This window comes from Ahaetulla prasina, chromosome 4 (genome assembly GCF_028640845.1).
Source record: "Ahaetulla prasina isolate Xishuangbanna chromosome 4, ASM2864084v1, whole genome shotgun sequence".
Classification (NCBI taxonomy): domain Eukaryota; kingdom Metazoa; phylum Chordata; class Lepidosauria; order Squamata; family Colubridae; genus Ahaetulla; species Ahaetulla prasina.
In genome coordinates, this window is record NC_080542.1 from 82,490,943 (window position 1) to 82,505,365 (window position 14,423).

The 14,423-nt window shown below is 43.3% G+C and overlaps 1 protein-coding gene across 7 annotated transcripts in view; it reads right to left on the reverse strand.

Annotated features, from left to right (window-relative positions):
• Positions 1 to 14,423, reverse strand: part of CTNNB1 (catenin beta 1) — a 43,917-nt gene that overhangs the window by 15,190 nt on the left and 14,304 nt on the right. For 4 of the 7 annotated variants that reach the window (XM_058184161.1, XM_058184164.1, XM_058184163.1 and 1 more), the window contains exons 2-6: positions 2,587 to 2,644; positions 1,567 to 1,794; positions 1,237 to 1,490; positions 891 to 1,129; positions 603 to 804 (exon numbers count right to left, since the gene is read on the reverse strand). In XM_058184161.1, coding sequence (XP_058040144.1) covers positions 603 to 804; positions 891 to 1,129; positions 1,237 to 1,490; positions 1,567 to 1,794; positions 2,587 to 2,599 — 936 coding nt within the window. In that variant the 5' untranslated portion in view covers positions 2,600 to 2,644. Of the gene's footprint in view, positions 1 to 602; positions 805 to 890; positions 1,130 to 1,236; positions 1,491 to 1,566; positions 1,798 to 2,586; positions 2,645 to 3,160; positions 3,260 to 14,423 lie in introns of all 7 variants that reach the window. The other 3 variants (XM_058184162.1, XM_058184160.1, XM_058184159.1) reach the window with 3 other exon arrangements.

Genomic DNA, 14,423 nt, shown 5'->3' on the forward strand with positions numbered 1-14,423 from the left:
TAATAATAATAATAATAATAATAATAATAATAATTTAATACAAGAGAAGTATAGGTTAATCAGGATAAACTTTTTAAGATGGAATTGCAATTTCTTTATGCTGTCCTGCTGTCAACATATCTGTGCATACTGAAGTAGAAAACTTCATTTTCTCCTTGAATCTCCTTGAATAAATAAAATACTTATTTATTATATATACATACGTATACATTTCTCTCTCACACACACATGCACACACACACACTCCCCACTCTTCTGAGTGGGGAGTGTGTGTGTGTGCATGTGTGTGTGAGAGAGAAATGTATACGTATGTATATATAATAAATAAGTATTTTATATTGTAGACCACTGGCTAATCACCCAATACCAATGACAATAATTCTTTCGAATGGCACTATGTATGCATGAATTTGAGGTCATCTGCATGTGAACCTTGTGTTTCATTACTGACATAAATGTAACTATTCTTGAAGTTCAAATCATATACACAAGATATTACACAATATACAAAGTTATGGGATTAGATTAGTACAAAATTTTATGTGTCCCATAATTGTCCAATTTACTACTTATTCACTACATAATATAATTTCAAGTATTACCTTACTTTCTTGATTACCATATGCAAGAATCTGAAGACAATCTGTTGTAATCGCCAGAAACTTAACATTTGTTTTGTTAAGCAAGGCAACCATTTTTTGTAAACCTCCAGCTAGGCGGACAGCCATTTTAGCACCTTCTTGATGCAAAAGAAGATTGTGCAGAGTAGTAATCGCATAGAAAAGCACAGAATCCACTGGAGACCTATGAAGAGAAAATCAAATTAACAAATATCCCAGGCAAGGCAAACATATAATGCATAGATACATCAAATCAATTAATTTACATACCCGAGCATTTTAACCAGAGCAGGAATACCTCCTGATTTGAAGATTGCCAGTAAGCCTTCACGATGATGAGATAAGTTATGTAGTGTACCTGCAGTACAACGGGCTGTTTCTACATCGTTTGTATTCTGCATAGTACGCACAATGGCAGAAACCATTTGAGGAGAACGCATGATAGCATGACGAGAAGCTTCTTTTTTGGACAACTGGTGAACCATAACTGCTGCTTTGTTCACCACAACCTAATAAATACATTGAAATTTAATGTTTTCAAAATCCAAAAGTAAGTCCACTAAGTGATGCCTCTTAGCAATTGCAATAAATATAAGCTGAATCAATTTGCACATACCTGGTCCTCATCATTTAACAATTTGGTCAATTCTGGGATGGCACGAGTTGCTAGCTCTGCATCATCTTGGTAGTTTATTAAATTAACCACAGCATGTTTTAACATCTGGGAAGGTTCAGCAAGTCGTTGTACATTTGTTGGATGTGCAGCATCAAACTGTGTTGATGGGATTTGCATGCCTTCATCCAATGTTTCTGGAAACATGGCAGCACGTACTCTCTGTGCTCGGGTCATAGCATATTGTCCATCAATATCTGGAACAAGAGTAAACTGTTTTTAATCTACTGATATGCAGTTGAGTGATTAATATAATCACAGAACTCTACTTACCAGCCACCTGATCTTGAGTGAAAGACTGAGAGAATCCCTGTTCCCATTCATACAGAACTTGGGTGGTATCAACATCTTCCTCTTCAGGATTTCCCTTGCCACTCAGAGAGGGAGCAGTGGTTGTGGCACCAGAATGGATACCAGAATCTAGGTATGACTGTTGCTGCCAATGACTGACGGCTGCTTTTCTGTCTGGCTCCATTGCCATATCCAACTCCATTAAATCAGCTGCTGGCAATAAATTGGTTAAAAACAAGTTGCTAAAGTAACAGAAAACATTTGGCAAAATTTTATTACAATTTTAATTTAGAGACACAAATCACATGCTAGATATAAATTTTCTTTAAGATAGTGGAAAAATTCTCTTTTAACAGTGAAATAATATATATTACTTTACAAAAAACTTTTGTGATAAATTTTGCGATTTCCTTTCGGGGTATAACAGATGAATACATTGCACTGAGATGTTTATGGTGATGGCCAAGAAAAAAAAAAGAGTGAGAAAATGGGGTTGATGGACTGATACACTAATTTGTGCACTGTACAAGCGAGAAGGAGGAGGTTTACCCTTTTTGCCCCATCCATATTTCATTTTATCTGAAATAAGAACTGAAGATGGTTCTAGATTTCAGTTCTACTAAAGCATGGCTGATCTGAAATAATGTGGCATAATATGTGGAACACTATGATATGTTTCATATCCAAAACAGCTTTTTCCTCATTGAATGTTAACCTATGTTTTAAATGAACCTACGTTTCATTAAAAAAGAAGTTTTTAAATGAGTTACTTAAAAATTCCACTTAAGGTTAAATGGCTTAGCACCTCTGCAAAGATGCAAAGCAGAACAAGTATTTGTTCTGTTCATCATTAAACATCAAATCAAGGTAAGATAGCAGGATTTTATATGTAATTTCATATATAAATTCAATTTCTTATTATTTTTAAGAACTAAAAATTGGCGGTTATATCCAAGTGATCACAATCTATTTAATTTCCATCTGGATTATACTAATCCATACCTTGAGTTGCCATCTTTTTAATATATTCCCAGAACTGTGGTCTGTTCCACTTCAGACCCTAAATCAGAAAGACAGAAATATAATTAAGTTAACAATTTTAAGTTTCTAATGATAAAATCAAGTAAATGTTTACTTAAAAAGCAGCACAATTTATTTCAAGAAAGTGATCTTAATCTTTTTGAGCCAAAGACCCTTTGAGAATCTGGTGAAAGCTGACTCCTTAAGGAAAAAAGTAATAAAGAGATAAATTGTTCTAAAGGAATAACTGTGCCTAAATAGAGTTATCAAAATATTTTATATAAGATATATTGAAGTTTATTATTTTTGGAATCTAGAGACAATAAATTGCTTTGTTGCCTATTATTGAATTAAAGTCTAAATTCAGTTAAAGTTTAGTAAAAAAAATAAAATAGTAATTTCTTTTCCTATCCAAGTTGTCATCTATGGACCTCTTATTAAAAAAACTATGATTTAGAGACTGTCATATATACAAAAATATTAGCTAGGACAAAGTTAGCAGCCATTTGGGGAGTTGCCATTTTATACAGATTTCATTTAAAGGAGTAGAACCTGCCTGGGTGTTGTATTTAAACCGTTTCTCAAGTTAAGTTTATTTTGCTTCCTTCCAAAGAAAACCAAGTCCAAATACAGTGCATCATGGAACAGCTTACTGCTAATAAAAAAAGGGGGGAGGATAAGGACTTGAAAAGGTATAGAAAAGATTGGTATAGGAAACTCAGATATTCACATTCTATGTACAAAAAAAGCATATATTTCTAATATGCCCTTGAAACAATTTACATATAAAAATAATTTCCCTGCTATCAGATTTCTACCTCCCATACTCTAGGAGTATTTGGGGGAGCATTATTTACATTGTAGTAATTATGCAATAAATTTTCAATCAGTGCCATGCTCAAGTTATTCACAAGCCATGGTAAGAATTCATTCTAAACTCAGCTATGAATAACCCGAGCACAGCATTGAATAACTTTAGTGAATAACTTTAGCATATCATGGATCTCTTAAATTGTTTTCCAATCCAGGACATGTAGTAGATTATGTAAACTGGTCTACAAAGATAAAATCAAGCAAGTTTAAAAATCAAGCAAGGTGACACCTAAAATCATTATATATTTAAGAGTAAAGCAGCAACAGTATAAAACTTTTATCTCCGGCAAAAAACTAGCACCAACTGTAGCCTTTCCAAAATAGTATTAGGCATAGAAATACATTTTTAGGAGCTCCCTAAAATGTAACAAAAAATGGAATATAAATTTAATAAAATTTTATGGAAAGAAAGAGTTAAATTATAGATAATCCATGATTTACGACTCATTTTACAACAACCTCAGAAGGAAAGCATCTCCGACCATTGTAATTAGTCATGCTGCTAACCTGGTTATGTGACCAAATTTTGGGTTCTTGGCAACCAGTTTATGACCAGTCGCCAAGTACTCTGTAATCATGGGATAATCATTTGCAATTTCTCTGTTGTCTGTCTCACAATTAATGAGAGAAAAACACAAATCTCCCGAAAAATTCAGAAAAACATTAGTTTCCTGAAAAAGATTACGAAAGATGGCAGCATTCAGAAAGATGGTGTGCTAGCATTTGGGAAAGGGAAAAAGGTAGCAAAAGAAAGTTATACTTACGTGAACATTCGTTCTGGGTGCACTACGTGGTTTTAATCTTGTCTGATTTGCCAGAGACTGAGTTAAAATTTGCATAGATATGCTGCCTTCCCTCTTGGAGCTCCAGTTTATTAACGAGGTCTGGATCTGGAGAGGAGGAAACCTGTAATAAGAAAGAAGAAAATTGCCCCCAGACCCTCCCTCATGGAATTAAGAAAGGGAGGGTTTGGATTCTCATGCAGCGCACTCAGAACGTTCATGTAAGTACAGCGTTCTTTCTCCGGTGCACTGCTTAGAGTCCAAGCAGTGGGATATACCCAAACTAAGTATCCCTAGAGCGGGAGATGGAGGTGTTCAGAGTCCTTTCCGTGGGAAGAACTGCTGTAGCACCCTCTGCCCAAAGGCAGCATCAGCAGAGGCAAATTTGTCAATTCGGCACTTGCAGATGAATGGTGGGGGCAAAGTCCAGGTAGCTGCTCAACAAATATCAAGGATGGAGGCCTGAGTGGTCCATGCTGCATAAGTGGCTGCGCTCCTCATCGAGTGGACCCTGATGTGAGACAGCCGAGGCCTCGTCTTTTGATCGTAGGCCATTGATATGCAGGCTTTAAGCCAGCAGCTGATGGTGGAAGGGGACACTCTAGCGCCAAGGAACTAGGCTGGTAAAAGACGAATAATGACTCCGATCATCATAAAGAAGCTATCTGATTGATGTATTTGCATAGAGCCTGCAGATGTCTAAGGAATGCCACTGCCATTCCCTGTGGCGTTCAAGTCATGGACAAAAATCAGGGAGAATAACCTCCTGGGCCCTGTGGAACCAGGAGTTGATTTTTGGAATAAATGTGGGGTCGAGGCGGAGCACCACTGTCGGGATAAAAGGTAAACAGATTTTTGCGGACAGATAGGGCCACTAACTCTGAAACTCTCCTAGCAGACGTTATAGCAACCAGAAATGTGACCTTGAAGGTCAACGGCTTAAGGCTGGGAGCATCCATGGGCTCAAACGGAGGTGAGGTAAGAACCTGTAGTACGAGGGAAAGATCCCAAGATGGATATCTGTGTACTGGCGGAGGACATAGATTGGATGCACCTTTCAGGAAACTACACACCCTTGGGTGGTGCGAGGAATTCGCCTCCAATCCCAGGAAGAAGATGTTGTGTCCCACTCCTCCGCTGATGGCCGGGTCAGGGAAATCCGAATCAGGCTTGCCTTTGCAGCTCTGCCCAAAGTCCTAGCAAAGTCCTCAGAGCAGGCAGGAGACCAGAAAGTGACTTCAGCAAGATAAGTTCGACTTTGCCTGACTCAGAGACTGCCAGAAAGCAGATCCTTTATATAGGCCATGGGGTGTGGCTCCATGACTCAGCACTCATTAAGGCCTGCCCCTCCCTTCCTTCTGTTGCCTCCGCCTATCCAGTCTTCTGATGCGAGGGTCACTCCAATCAACAGCTGTTGGAAATAAACTTTCCTCAGGCTCACATGCTGTGGAGGAGGGGGAGGGGTCTAGCTGCTCCGTTTGCCTGGGCATGGGCTGGGGCCGGGGGGTGCTCCCTCCTCTGCAGCCTGCTTGGGCATGGAGCCAGGGCTGGGACTGGGAGGTGCCCCCTCCTCTTCAGCTTGTCTGGGCATGGAGCCAGGACTGGGGCTGGGAGGCATACATTCCTCCGTGTTCGGGAGCAGATAAGAAGGCCCCGGCTGCTGTGAGAGCGGGCAAGACACAACAGAAGAGTTGCCAGTACTGCAATTTGTCTGCGAAGCATGTTGACTGCTAATGCAGTCTAAGCCATCCTGAAGGAATTGCAGGATGTGTGGAATGGCCACTGATGATGGAGCGATGTTCTGTCGGAGGCACCAGTGGCAGAATGCAGCCCATGTGGCATCGTAGATGCGGGATGTCGATTTTATTTATTTTATTTATTTTATTTTATTTGATTTTTATACCGCCCTTCTCCCGAAGGACTCAGGGCGGTGTACAGGCATAATAAAACCGACAATACAATATACAAGTTTAAAATACGATTTAAAAAACTTATTTTAAATTAGCCCAATGATTAAAATTTACCATACTAAGAAAACCCCGTTTAAAATTAATAAATTTAAACATTAAAATCCCAATTTAAGCCAGCCCTGCGCGGATAAAAAGATGAGTCTTGAGTTCGCGACGAAATGTCCGAAGGTCGGGTATTTGGCGTAAACCCGGGGGAAGTTCGTTCCAGAGTGTGGGAGCCCCCACAGAGAAGGACCTTCCCCTGGGGGCCGCCAGCCGACATTGTTTGGCGGACGGCACCCTGAGAAGTCCCTCTCTATGGGAGCGTACGGGTCGGTGGGAGGCATGTGGTAACATGATGGGTGATGAGAAGCTAAAATGGTGGTGATTACACTTCCAGAGAAATGGTCCTTCTGTAGGATCTCCCGTTCAAATGCCAGATGGCCAACTGGATGTACAATGGCCCCCTGGCACAGGGAGATCCTGTCTGGGGGAATCCTCCATGGTGGAGAGATTGATAGATTCATGTGGTCTGCAAACCAGAATCAATGGGGCTAGTGAGGAGCCATGAGAAGTATCTCTGCGCCTGTCCCCAAGACCTGCCTGATGACCCTCGGTATGAGTGGGATCGGAGAGGGGAAGCATATAATAGGCCCTGAGGCCACGGACATCTGAGGGCGTTGGTGCCTTCAGCCCCTAGTGTCTGGAACCGGGTGTAGAACTGTGGAAGATGTGCACTGGATGGACTTGCAAAGACATCCATACTGGAAGACTGAATCTGTCCACGATCTGACAAAAGAGATGTGGGTGAAAGAGATGTGGATTTTACATGGTTGATGCAACCAATCCACTTGGGTATTTGCAACCCCAGATATGTGACTCACTTGCAGCAGTAAGAGGTGCTTTTCTGCCCACAGGGTCAGGACTTCGGCCTCCATCTGTACTCTGGAGCATGTCCCTCCCTGGTGGTTCACGTGCGATTTGGAGGTGATGTTGTCCATTAGCACCAACACATGGTAGGCCAACAGCTGGTGTCTGAAATGGCGTACCGCCAGATGGATCACTCTCAACTCCAGCTAATTGATGTCGTTGAGCAGGTCCTTTGGGGACCAATGACCCTGGGTGATCTGGGATTGAAAATGGGCACCCCCACCTGAATAGGCTGGCGTCTGTGGTTAGAATGAGACAAGAATGTTCCTGGAAGGAGCTCCCCTTCTCCATGGCTGGAGAAGTCCACCAGTCCAGTGATTTGCGCACCTTTGTGAAGTGGCATTGCTAAGGCCTGTCTTTTGGCTGGGTAAAAGAAGCCACTGAAGGGGGCGGGAGTGAAGCCTCGCCCAAGGTACAATTGCTAGCCCAGCAGTTGAGATAGGAGCACCAAGGGAACCCTTGGACAGGCCTTGACCTGTCTCACAGTGGTACGGATGCTGAACAGCTGCTCCTTGGAGAGAAATACAATACAAAGCAGGTCTGAGTGTTGATTCGTGCTCCTAGATGGACCAGGGAGGTGGAAGGTGTAAGGTGACTTTTCTCCCAATTCACAGTGAACAATTCACAGGTTTTGAAGGGTTCGGATCATGAGTTAAAGGTCCAGAAGTGCTTGTTGATGGGATGATGACATGATCAATATGTCGTCTAGATAGCATAACAGACGGACGGGCTGTGCCGCAAATGGGCAACCACAACATCGAGCAGTTTTGTGAATGTCCTTGGGGAGGAAGACAGTCCGAAGTGGAGCGCCCGGTACTGAAAGTGGGCCCCTGCGTAGCAGAACTGGAGGTATCTCCTGTGTGATGGTCTGATGGGCACATGGAGATAAGCCTCCCACAGACAGATCTATCTCAGAAGATCTCCCTGCCATATGCAGCCCAGAATAGTGTGCAGGGAGTGCATCTTGAATCGTCTGTATTTTATGTGCACATTGAGCTTCTTCAAATCGAGGATGGCTCTGCTTCCTCCTAACTTTTTTTGAACCAGAAAAAGGATCAAATAGAAGCCGAATCCCTGATGGTGAAGGGGTACCGGTTCTATGGCTTGAATGGCTAACAAGTGCTGGATTTCGGCTTTTATCAAAGACCTGAACACTGAATGAAATGTCGAGGAGGCTCGGAAGAGAACTCTTATTTATTTATTTATTTATTTATTTATTTATCAAATTTGTATACCGCCCTTCTCCCGAAGGACTCAGGGCGGTTCACAGCCAAGTAAAATAGACAATATATAAATACAGTTTAAAATACACTTAAAAAACTTATTAAAATTGGCCACAATTAAAATTTAAAACTAAAACCCATTTAAAAACCCATAAATTTAAAAACTAACCCAGGCCAGCGCAGATAAATAAGTAACTCTTAAGGTAAGGCCAAGGGAAATAGTTTGTAAGGTCCAGGCATCGGTGGTTGTTCTTTGCCAGGTGGGAAGGAATCGGGAAAGGCGAGCGCCAATAGGGCCTCCTTCGGGGCAGTCACTTGGGATGGCAGTATGGTCGGCGGCCAGCCCCGCAAAAGGGGCATCTAGATTGTGACTGCCGAAAGTGATCTCCAAAGAGCTATCTGTGAAATGATCAGTCCGTAGATGGATTGAATGATTGTTGGTAGCCTGGGTTCTGAAACCCCTGGGTCGAAGCACGAAAGAACTGTCTACGAAAGGAAAAGGTAGACCGCCTGTCTGACCTCCTGTATGTCTGCGGAAGAACCTTCTTTTTATCCTTAGGTTCTACTAGAACAGGATCTAAGGCTTTGCCAAACAGAGAGCCTCCTTTGAAAGGCGTTGCTGCTAGTTGCCATTTGGAATTCATGCCTGCTTGGCAATGCCTTAACTACAAGAGGCACCGAGATGTGACATTCGACCCTAAGGCCCTAGATGTAAATTTAGCAGATGTGAGGGTGGCATCCGCAGAAAATTCAGCAGCAGCAATCAATTTGTTGATGTCCTGATTTAGGCAGACTTCGTCAGATGCCCTTGTCTGCATCTGACAAAGCCAGATGAGCAAAATGGATGCTGTGGTGGCCAATCATATGGCCCATGATGCAGCCTGATGGGTCTTACCCTGCGATCCTCTGCTTGTAAACCCTTCTTTGAATCAGATGGAAGAACGTTATGGGAAGCCAGACTGGCCAGCGGAGCATCCACGGTGGGCAGTTTCAACAGCTTTTCAAGGTCATGCTCTACCGTGAACATTTTCCAGTCCATGTAACTGGGAGCCACGATAGATCCCGGTTGGTTCCATTGGCACTGAATAACTTCCATAAAGACCCGAGGGGACTCTGTACAGTAAGGAATGAAAAAGGTCATGACGGAACAGACCTGTAGTAGAGGGTCTTTCAGAAAGTTTCGTCCTCTGAGAGATTGTAGTCTGTCATCTCGTCACAGACATATGGCCTGTCTGAATATTGTGAGGGAGAAGGAGAGCAGGTCTCAGACCTGTCCTCTCTGACCACCGGGCCTGAAAGAGGAATAGGCCATAAAGGGGGTGGAGCAGCTTGTGGTGGGCCAACAATACTCCGTTGATTGAGGGCCGCATCAGTGCTCTTGGCAATTTTCTGTGCAATCAATGCAGACATTTCCTGGAACAGGGAGTAGTCCTCGGCTTCCTCCACTGCCGCAGTGGGTGTATAAGTGGCCGAGGCAAGGGAAGAGCTACATGACTGTAGGGATCATGCTTCAAGAACCTGCTTCAAGGTCTGGTGTTCTGGTGAAGCATTGGGGGACCAGCCAGGCTGTTGTGTTAGTGCCTGCTGAGTCTACAGGGTCAGCGGGAATCCTGTGGCCCTCAGGTGTGGCCGAGCGCACAGCCTGTAATGCCCGTTTTTGGGCTAAAGTAAATTGTTTCTCCAATGTGCATTTGTGCATCTTTTTCAGATGTAGCTGAGGAGGAGGCTGGAGCAGATAATTGTGGTCTAGAATGGGCTCTCCTGGAAGTACATCTGCCTGATCTGTGTGAGGAAGCTGCCGATGCACAAGAGGATGTGCAAGAAGGAGAACGACTGCAAGATGCCATTTTGAAAGTTGAGGTGATGTTTGAAGCGATGTTGACTCAGCAGAGAAATGCGATGCCTCCTGTGCTGCAAGGTCACCTCAGTTAAGTCAAGGCAAACCTGTCAAGTCTGTAGGTCGGGTGAGGAGCCCAAATGACCAAAGGATGGCAGAATAAAAACACAGAAGCCTATGGCACAGCTCTGGATATTGAAGAAAGGCTGTCATTGTTAATGTGAAAGAGGCTAGACAAAATGGCGGATTTTGCCAGAACAGAGTTTGTGCCCAAAATGGCACTCCTCAGCCAGAGAACAAGGAATCCAGCACCACAGATCCTGTTCAGAAATCAATGCACAGGACTGACACCACAGCTCTTTGTGCTTCAGGCCTACCATTGCAAGACTAACATTCCTTCAGGGTGAATAAATGCTGAGCCGACACCACGGACAGTTGTGAGAAGAAAGGCCTCTGCTAAGCCTGCAGCCCAAGGAGAACGGGCACTAAGCTAACACCACTGCTTCAGTGTGCTTTTGCAGCCTTGAAATTTGCCACCCAGCAGGCAAAGGGCGCAGAACCGACACCAAGGATCTGAAGTGCCAGGCCAACTGAAATAAAAGAGGCCTTACAATGCACAGGACCGACACCATGGCCATTTGCGTGCCAAAAACCCACGCGGCAGATAAATGAGGGCTGAGGCCAAATGGCTCTGGGCCCAAGCTATAGTTCCTCTCACACTGGGAGCAGTGGCAATTTTACAGGGATCCTGCATGAAAATGACCCTGGCCGATACCACTGCCCGTTGCACACCCCAAGGCAAGGTTCAAAAATTGCTCTGGGTTAAAATGGTGCTGGGCCGACACCACGCCCCTTCATGTGCCTCAGAAATTTGACTGGGGTAAATGGTGCCGGATCGATACCACGGTCCGTTATGCACCCCAAATAGCAGCTGGAAAGCTTGTCTGGGTAAAATGGCGCTGGGCTGACACCACGGCCCATCGCGCTACAGCAAGTGGCTGGAGGGAGTGATAGCTGTAATCTTTACCCTGTGCCGGGACGCGTTGCAATTCCTTGTGCTCTGAGGCTTTGCAAGTGAATAGGGGCAGCTGAAATAAATCCCAGCTCTGAAAGCCGAAGCCGAGGCTCGTGGCTTGAAAACCGGACGCAATAATTCACGGAGAGCAGTCTTCAAAGGCCCGGTTGACAGTGATTCTGTTGTGGCTCCCACCCCCGAACCTGGCCCCATGCCTGAAAGGGCCTTGGAGCTGGGCCTGCTGCCAGAAAATGACTTGGACAGTGAGGGGGAAGGGCCATCAAGACTTACCTCGGAAGCCCCGGCCTCCCTGGATCAGCTCCAGGAGCCAGAAGCAGGCCAAGCAAAGAGATAACGAGGCCTCCTTTCCTCCCCCAAGCCACGCTTGCAGACCCAGCTGACAGCAATCATGCTTGGCTCAATCCCAGGTTTCGTAGGCAGGAGAGAACAGAACAACAGAAGCAGGGGATGGGCAGGCCTAGGAAGTGCTGAGTCATGGAGCCACACCCCACAGGATATAAAAGGCAGCAAGAGCTGGTGTCTCTTTGAATCAGGCAAATCCACGGATTGACTAGAGCTGAAGATTGTGACTCATCAGCGTCTTGGCAGCCAACGAGGGCTCTTGGCAGACGCTGGCTCTTTTGCTGCCAGAACTGATAAGAGCCAGCTAATTAAGCCATCGTTCAGACGGAGGTGAGGAGGACGTAACAGATTCCTTAGAAAAAAGGAAAACTGCCGTTTGAAGCCCCACGGCTTAGCTGAGCGGCGCTGGAGCAAGAAGCGCCCCAAAACCACATTCACAGAAGGCAGATGATAAAATTGTAGATGATAAAATAATCTACTGAATTTAGTTAGTTAGAAAGTCCAAGCAGTGGAGCGAAGAAAAGATTAAGTCTCTCTTGGCCGACTGAGTTAATAAACTGGGGCTCCAAGAGGGAAGGAGGCATATCTATGCAAATTTTAACTCAGTCTCTGGCCAATCAGACGAGATTAAACCCACTGCTTGGACTCTCACGCCATGCACCAGAGAACAACATTCTTCTCAGCTTTCCAGGACAATGGAATTTGTTAGTGTTTTCATCAGGTAATGCAATTTGGAAAAACAGCCTTCCAAACCATTATGAGAATGGGGCAGGATGGAGGAGGCAAACCTGATAGTCAGCAGCTGAAGAACAATGCAAAAGTTAAGTGGACCCAAGCACAACAGGGTGGCGAGACTGTCCAGATATTCCAGTGTAGCGAGAAGCCTGGGTCCTCTCCCTACCCCACCACACAAGAGGCCCTAGCTCTCTCTCTAGAACTCCACATAAAAACCTGCATAGTGACTTAACAACCAAACTGGGAGAACTGGAGAAAGCTGTTGAGCAAAAATGTCACATAGCATTTCATTTAATGACTACTGTGCAACAACTGAGATTATGGGCTCAATTTTTATCTTAATGGATCTGTAGTCAGTTTTTGACTCCTGGCAACTGCCTGGAAAAGTCCCTGCAGTTTTCATGGGAAGATTCTCAGAAGTGCTTTGCTACTTCTAAAGTGGAGGGAGAGAGGCTAGCAGGCAGGAAGGAACCCAAGATCAGCCAGGTGGCTCTGTTCTGAAAGCAAGACTAGAATTTATGGTCTCCCAGGTTCTAAACTTCCTGGTTTCTAGTACAGTGCTTTAACTACTACATCAAACTTGGTTAATTTGATTTGTGGAATATTTTGCCTATATTTTATGCTTCATGTCACTTCCAAATATGTTGGCAAGATATTAGCTTCTGATTTCTATCTCTTTCACATGCGTGCATGCAAACACAGAGAGCTTTCAAATATTCAAACTTGACTTTTCTGCATCAGAGATGTAAAACTCAAGACCCACAGGCCAGATATACCCCACAGGGTGCTTAAATCCGGCCCATGGGGCCAGCCTGAAAATATCAAAGGACCAGCCCGCTGGGCCTCTGCCGGCTAAAATAGGCCGCATGCGGCTCCACGTGTCCCATTTGGCCAGTAAAGTGGTGCAGGAGGCTGTTCAGGGCAAGAACGGGGTAGAGGGTGCCGCACGCGGGGGCCCACACCCTGTTTTGGCCAGGAGGGTGCTTCAGGAGGCATCTGTCCTGTCTCCCACCCACCTGCAGAGAACTACAATGCTGATTTGGCCCTCGAAGAAATCCAGTTTGACACTCCTGTTCTACATGGAGCCCTCTAACAAGAAAATCCTGAAAAACAACTGAACTAAACCTGTTCACTAATTTGTTAACCAGTCAATCCAGATTTTCAACGTAAGAACCTCAGCAGCCATATCTGATTATTGACCTATCCTAAATGAAGCTTCAATTTACAACTTTGAATATTATAAACCTAAGTTTTCAAAAAAAAAAAGAAAGAAAGAAAGAAAAGAAAAGAAAAGAAAAGAAAGAAAGAAAGAAAGAAAGAAAGAAAGAAAGAAAGAAAAAGAAAAAAATTAGGAACTAGTTTGTCTAGTTTTCTTCAATACTAGACTAGTGTTTAAAATACTCTTCTTTATTCAACTGTTCCTGGACTGTACTCCAGACATCTTTTCTTCAGTATGAAATTATCAGCAACACACTTATGTTATGTTTAATTTAACCAGTTAGGTAAAATCACCATTTGTCACATTTTTAGAAAAAAACTGTTCAAGGCAAGAAAATTTTTTTAAGCTAAATAAACTATAATTGGGTAACTTTTCAATAACATATTGGTGATACCATATGCAATATATAAGTTTTATTATATACAAAGTTCTTACTGAAATGCTTGTAACCTATATCTTGCATATTTCTTTTGTTTTTAGTGATGAATGTATCATTTTAATTTTGGATTGTACCCTGCCTAATTTAAGATGGCAGCTATATAAATGCAATCATCATCATCATCATCATATAATTTCACATTAAATTTCAAATGTTTAAAGATTAAATTATCACTATTTACAATGTACTGCTTAAGTTCTTCACTCATACTATGCTGTAATATTTTTACTTGGTAGTTTGTCAGCTGAACCCGGATATTTGTAAATCATGATACATGGCTTTGTGAGATATGTGAGCTAAAGTCTTGGAAATTGTTAAGTGTCATTTGGAATTTTTATTCAATAAACTTAAATTTTTCTCAGAATAATCATGTATTCTCCACATAAACCATAGTTTTCTCCTCTGGCCCAAGCAGACATTGCAATAACGCTTTTAGTTTCTAACTGCAGACATA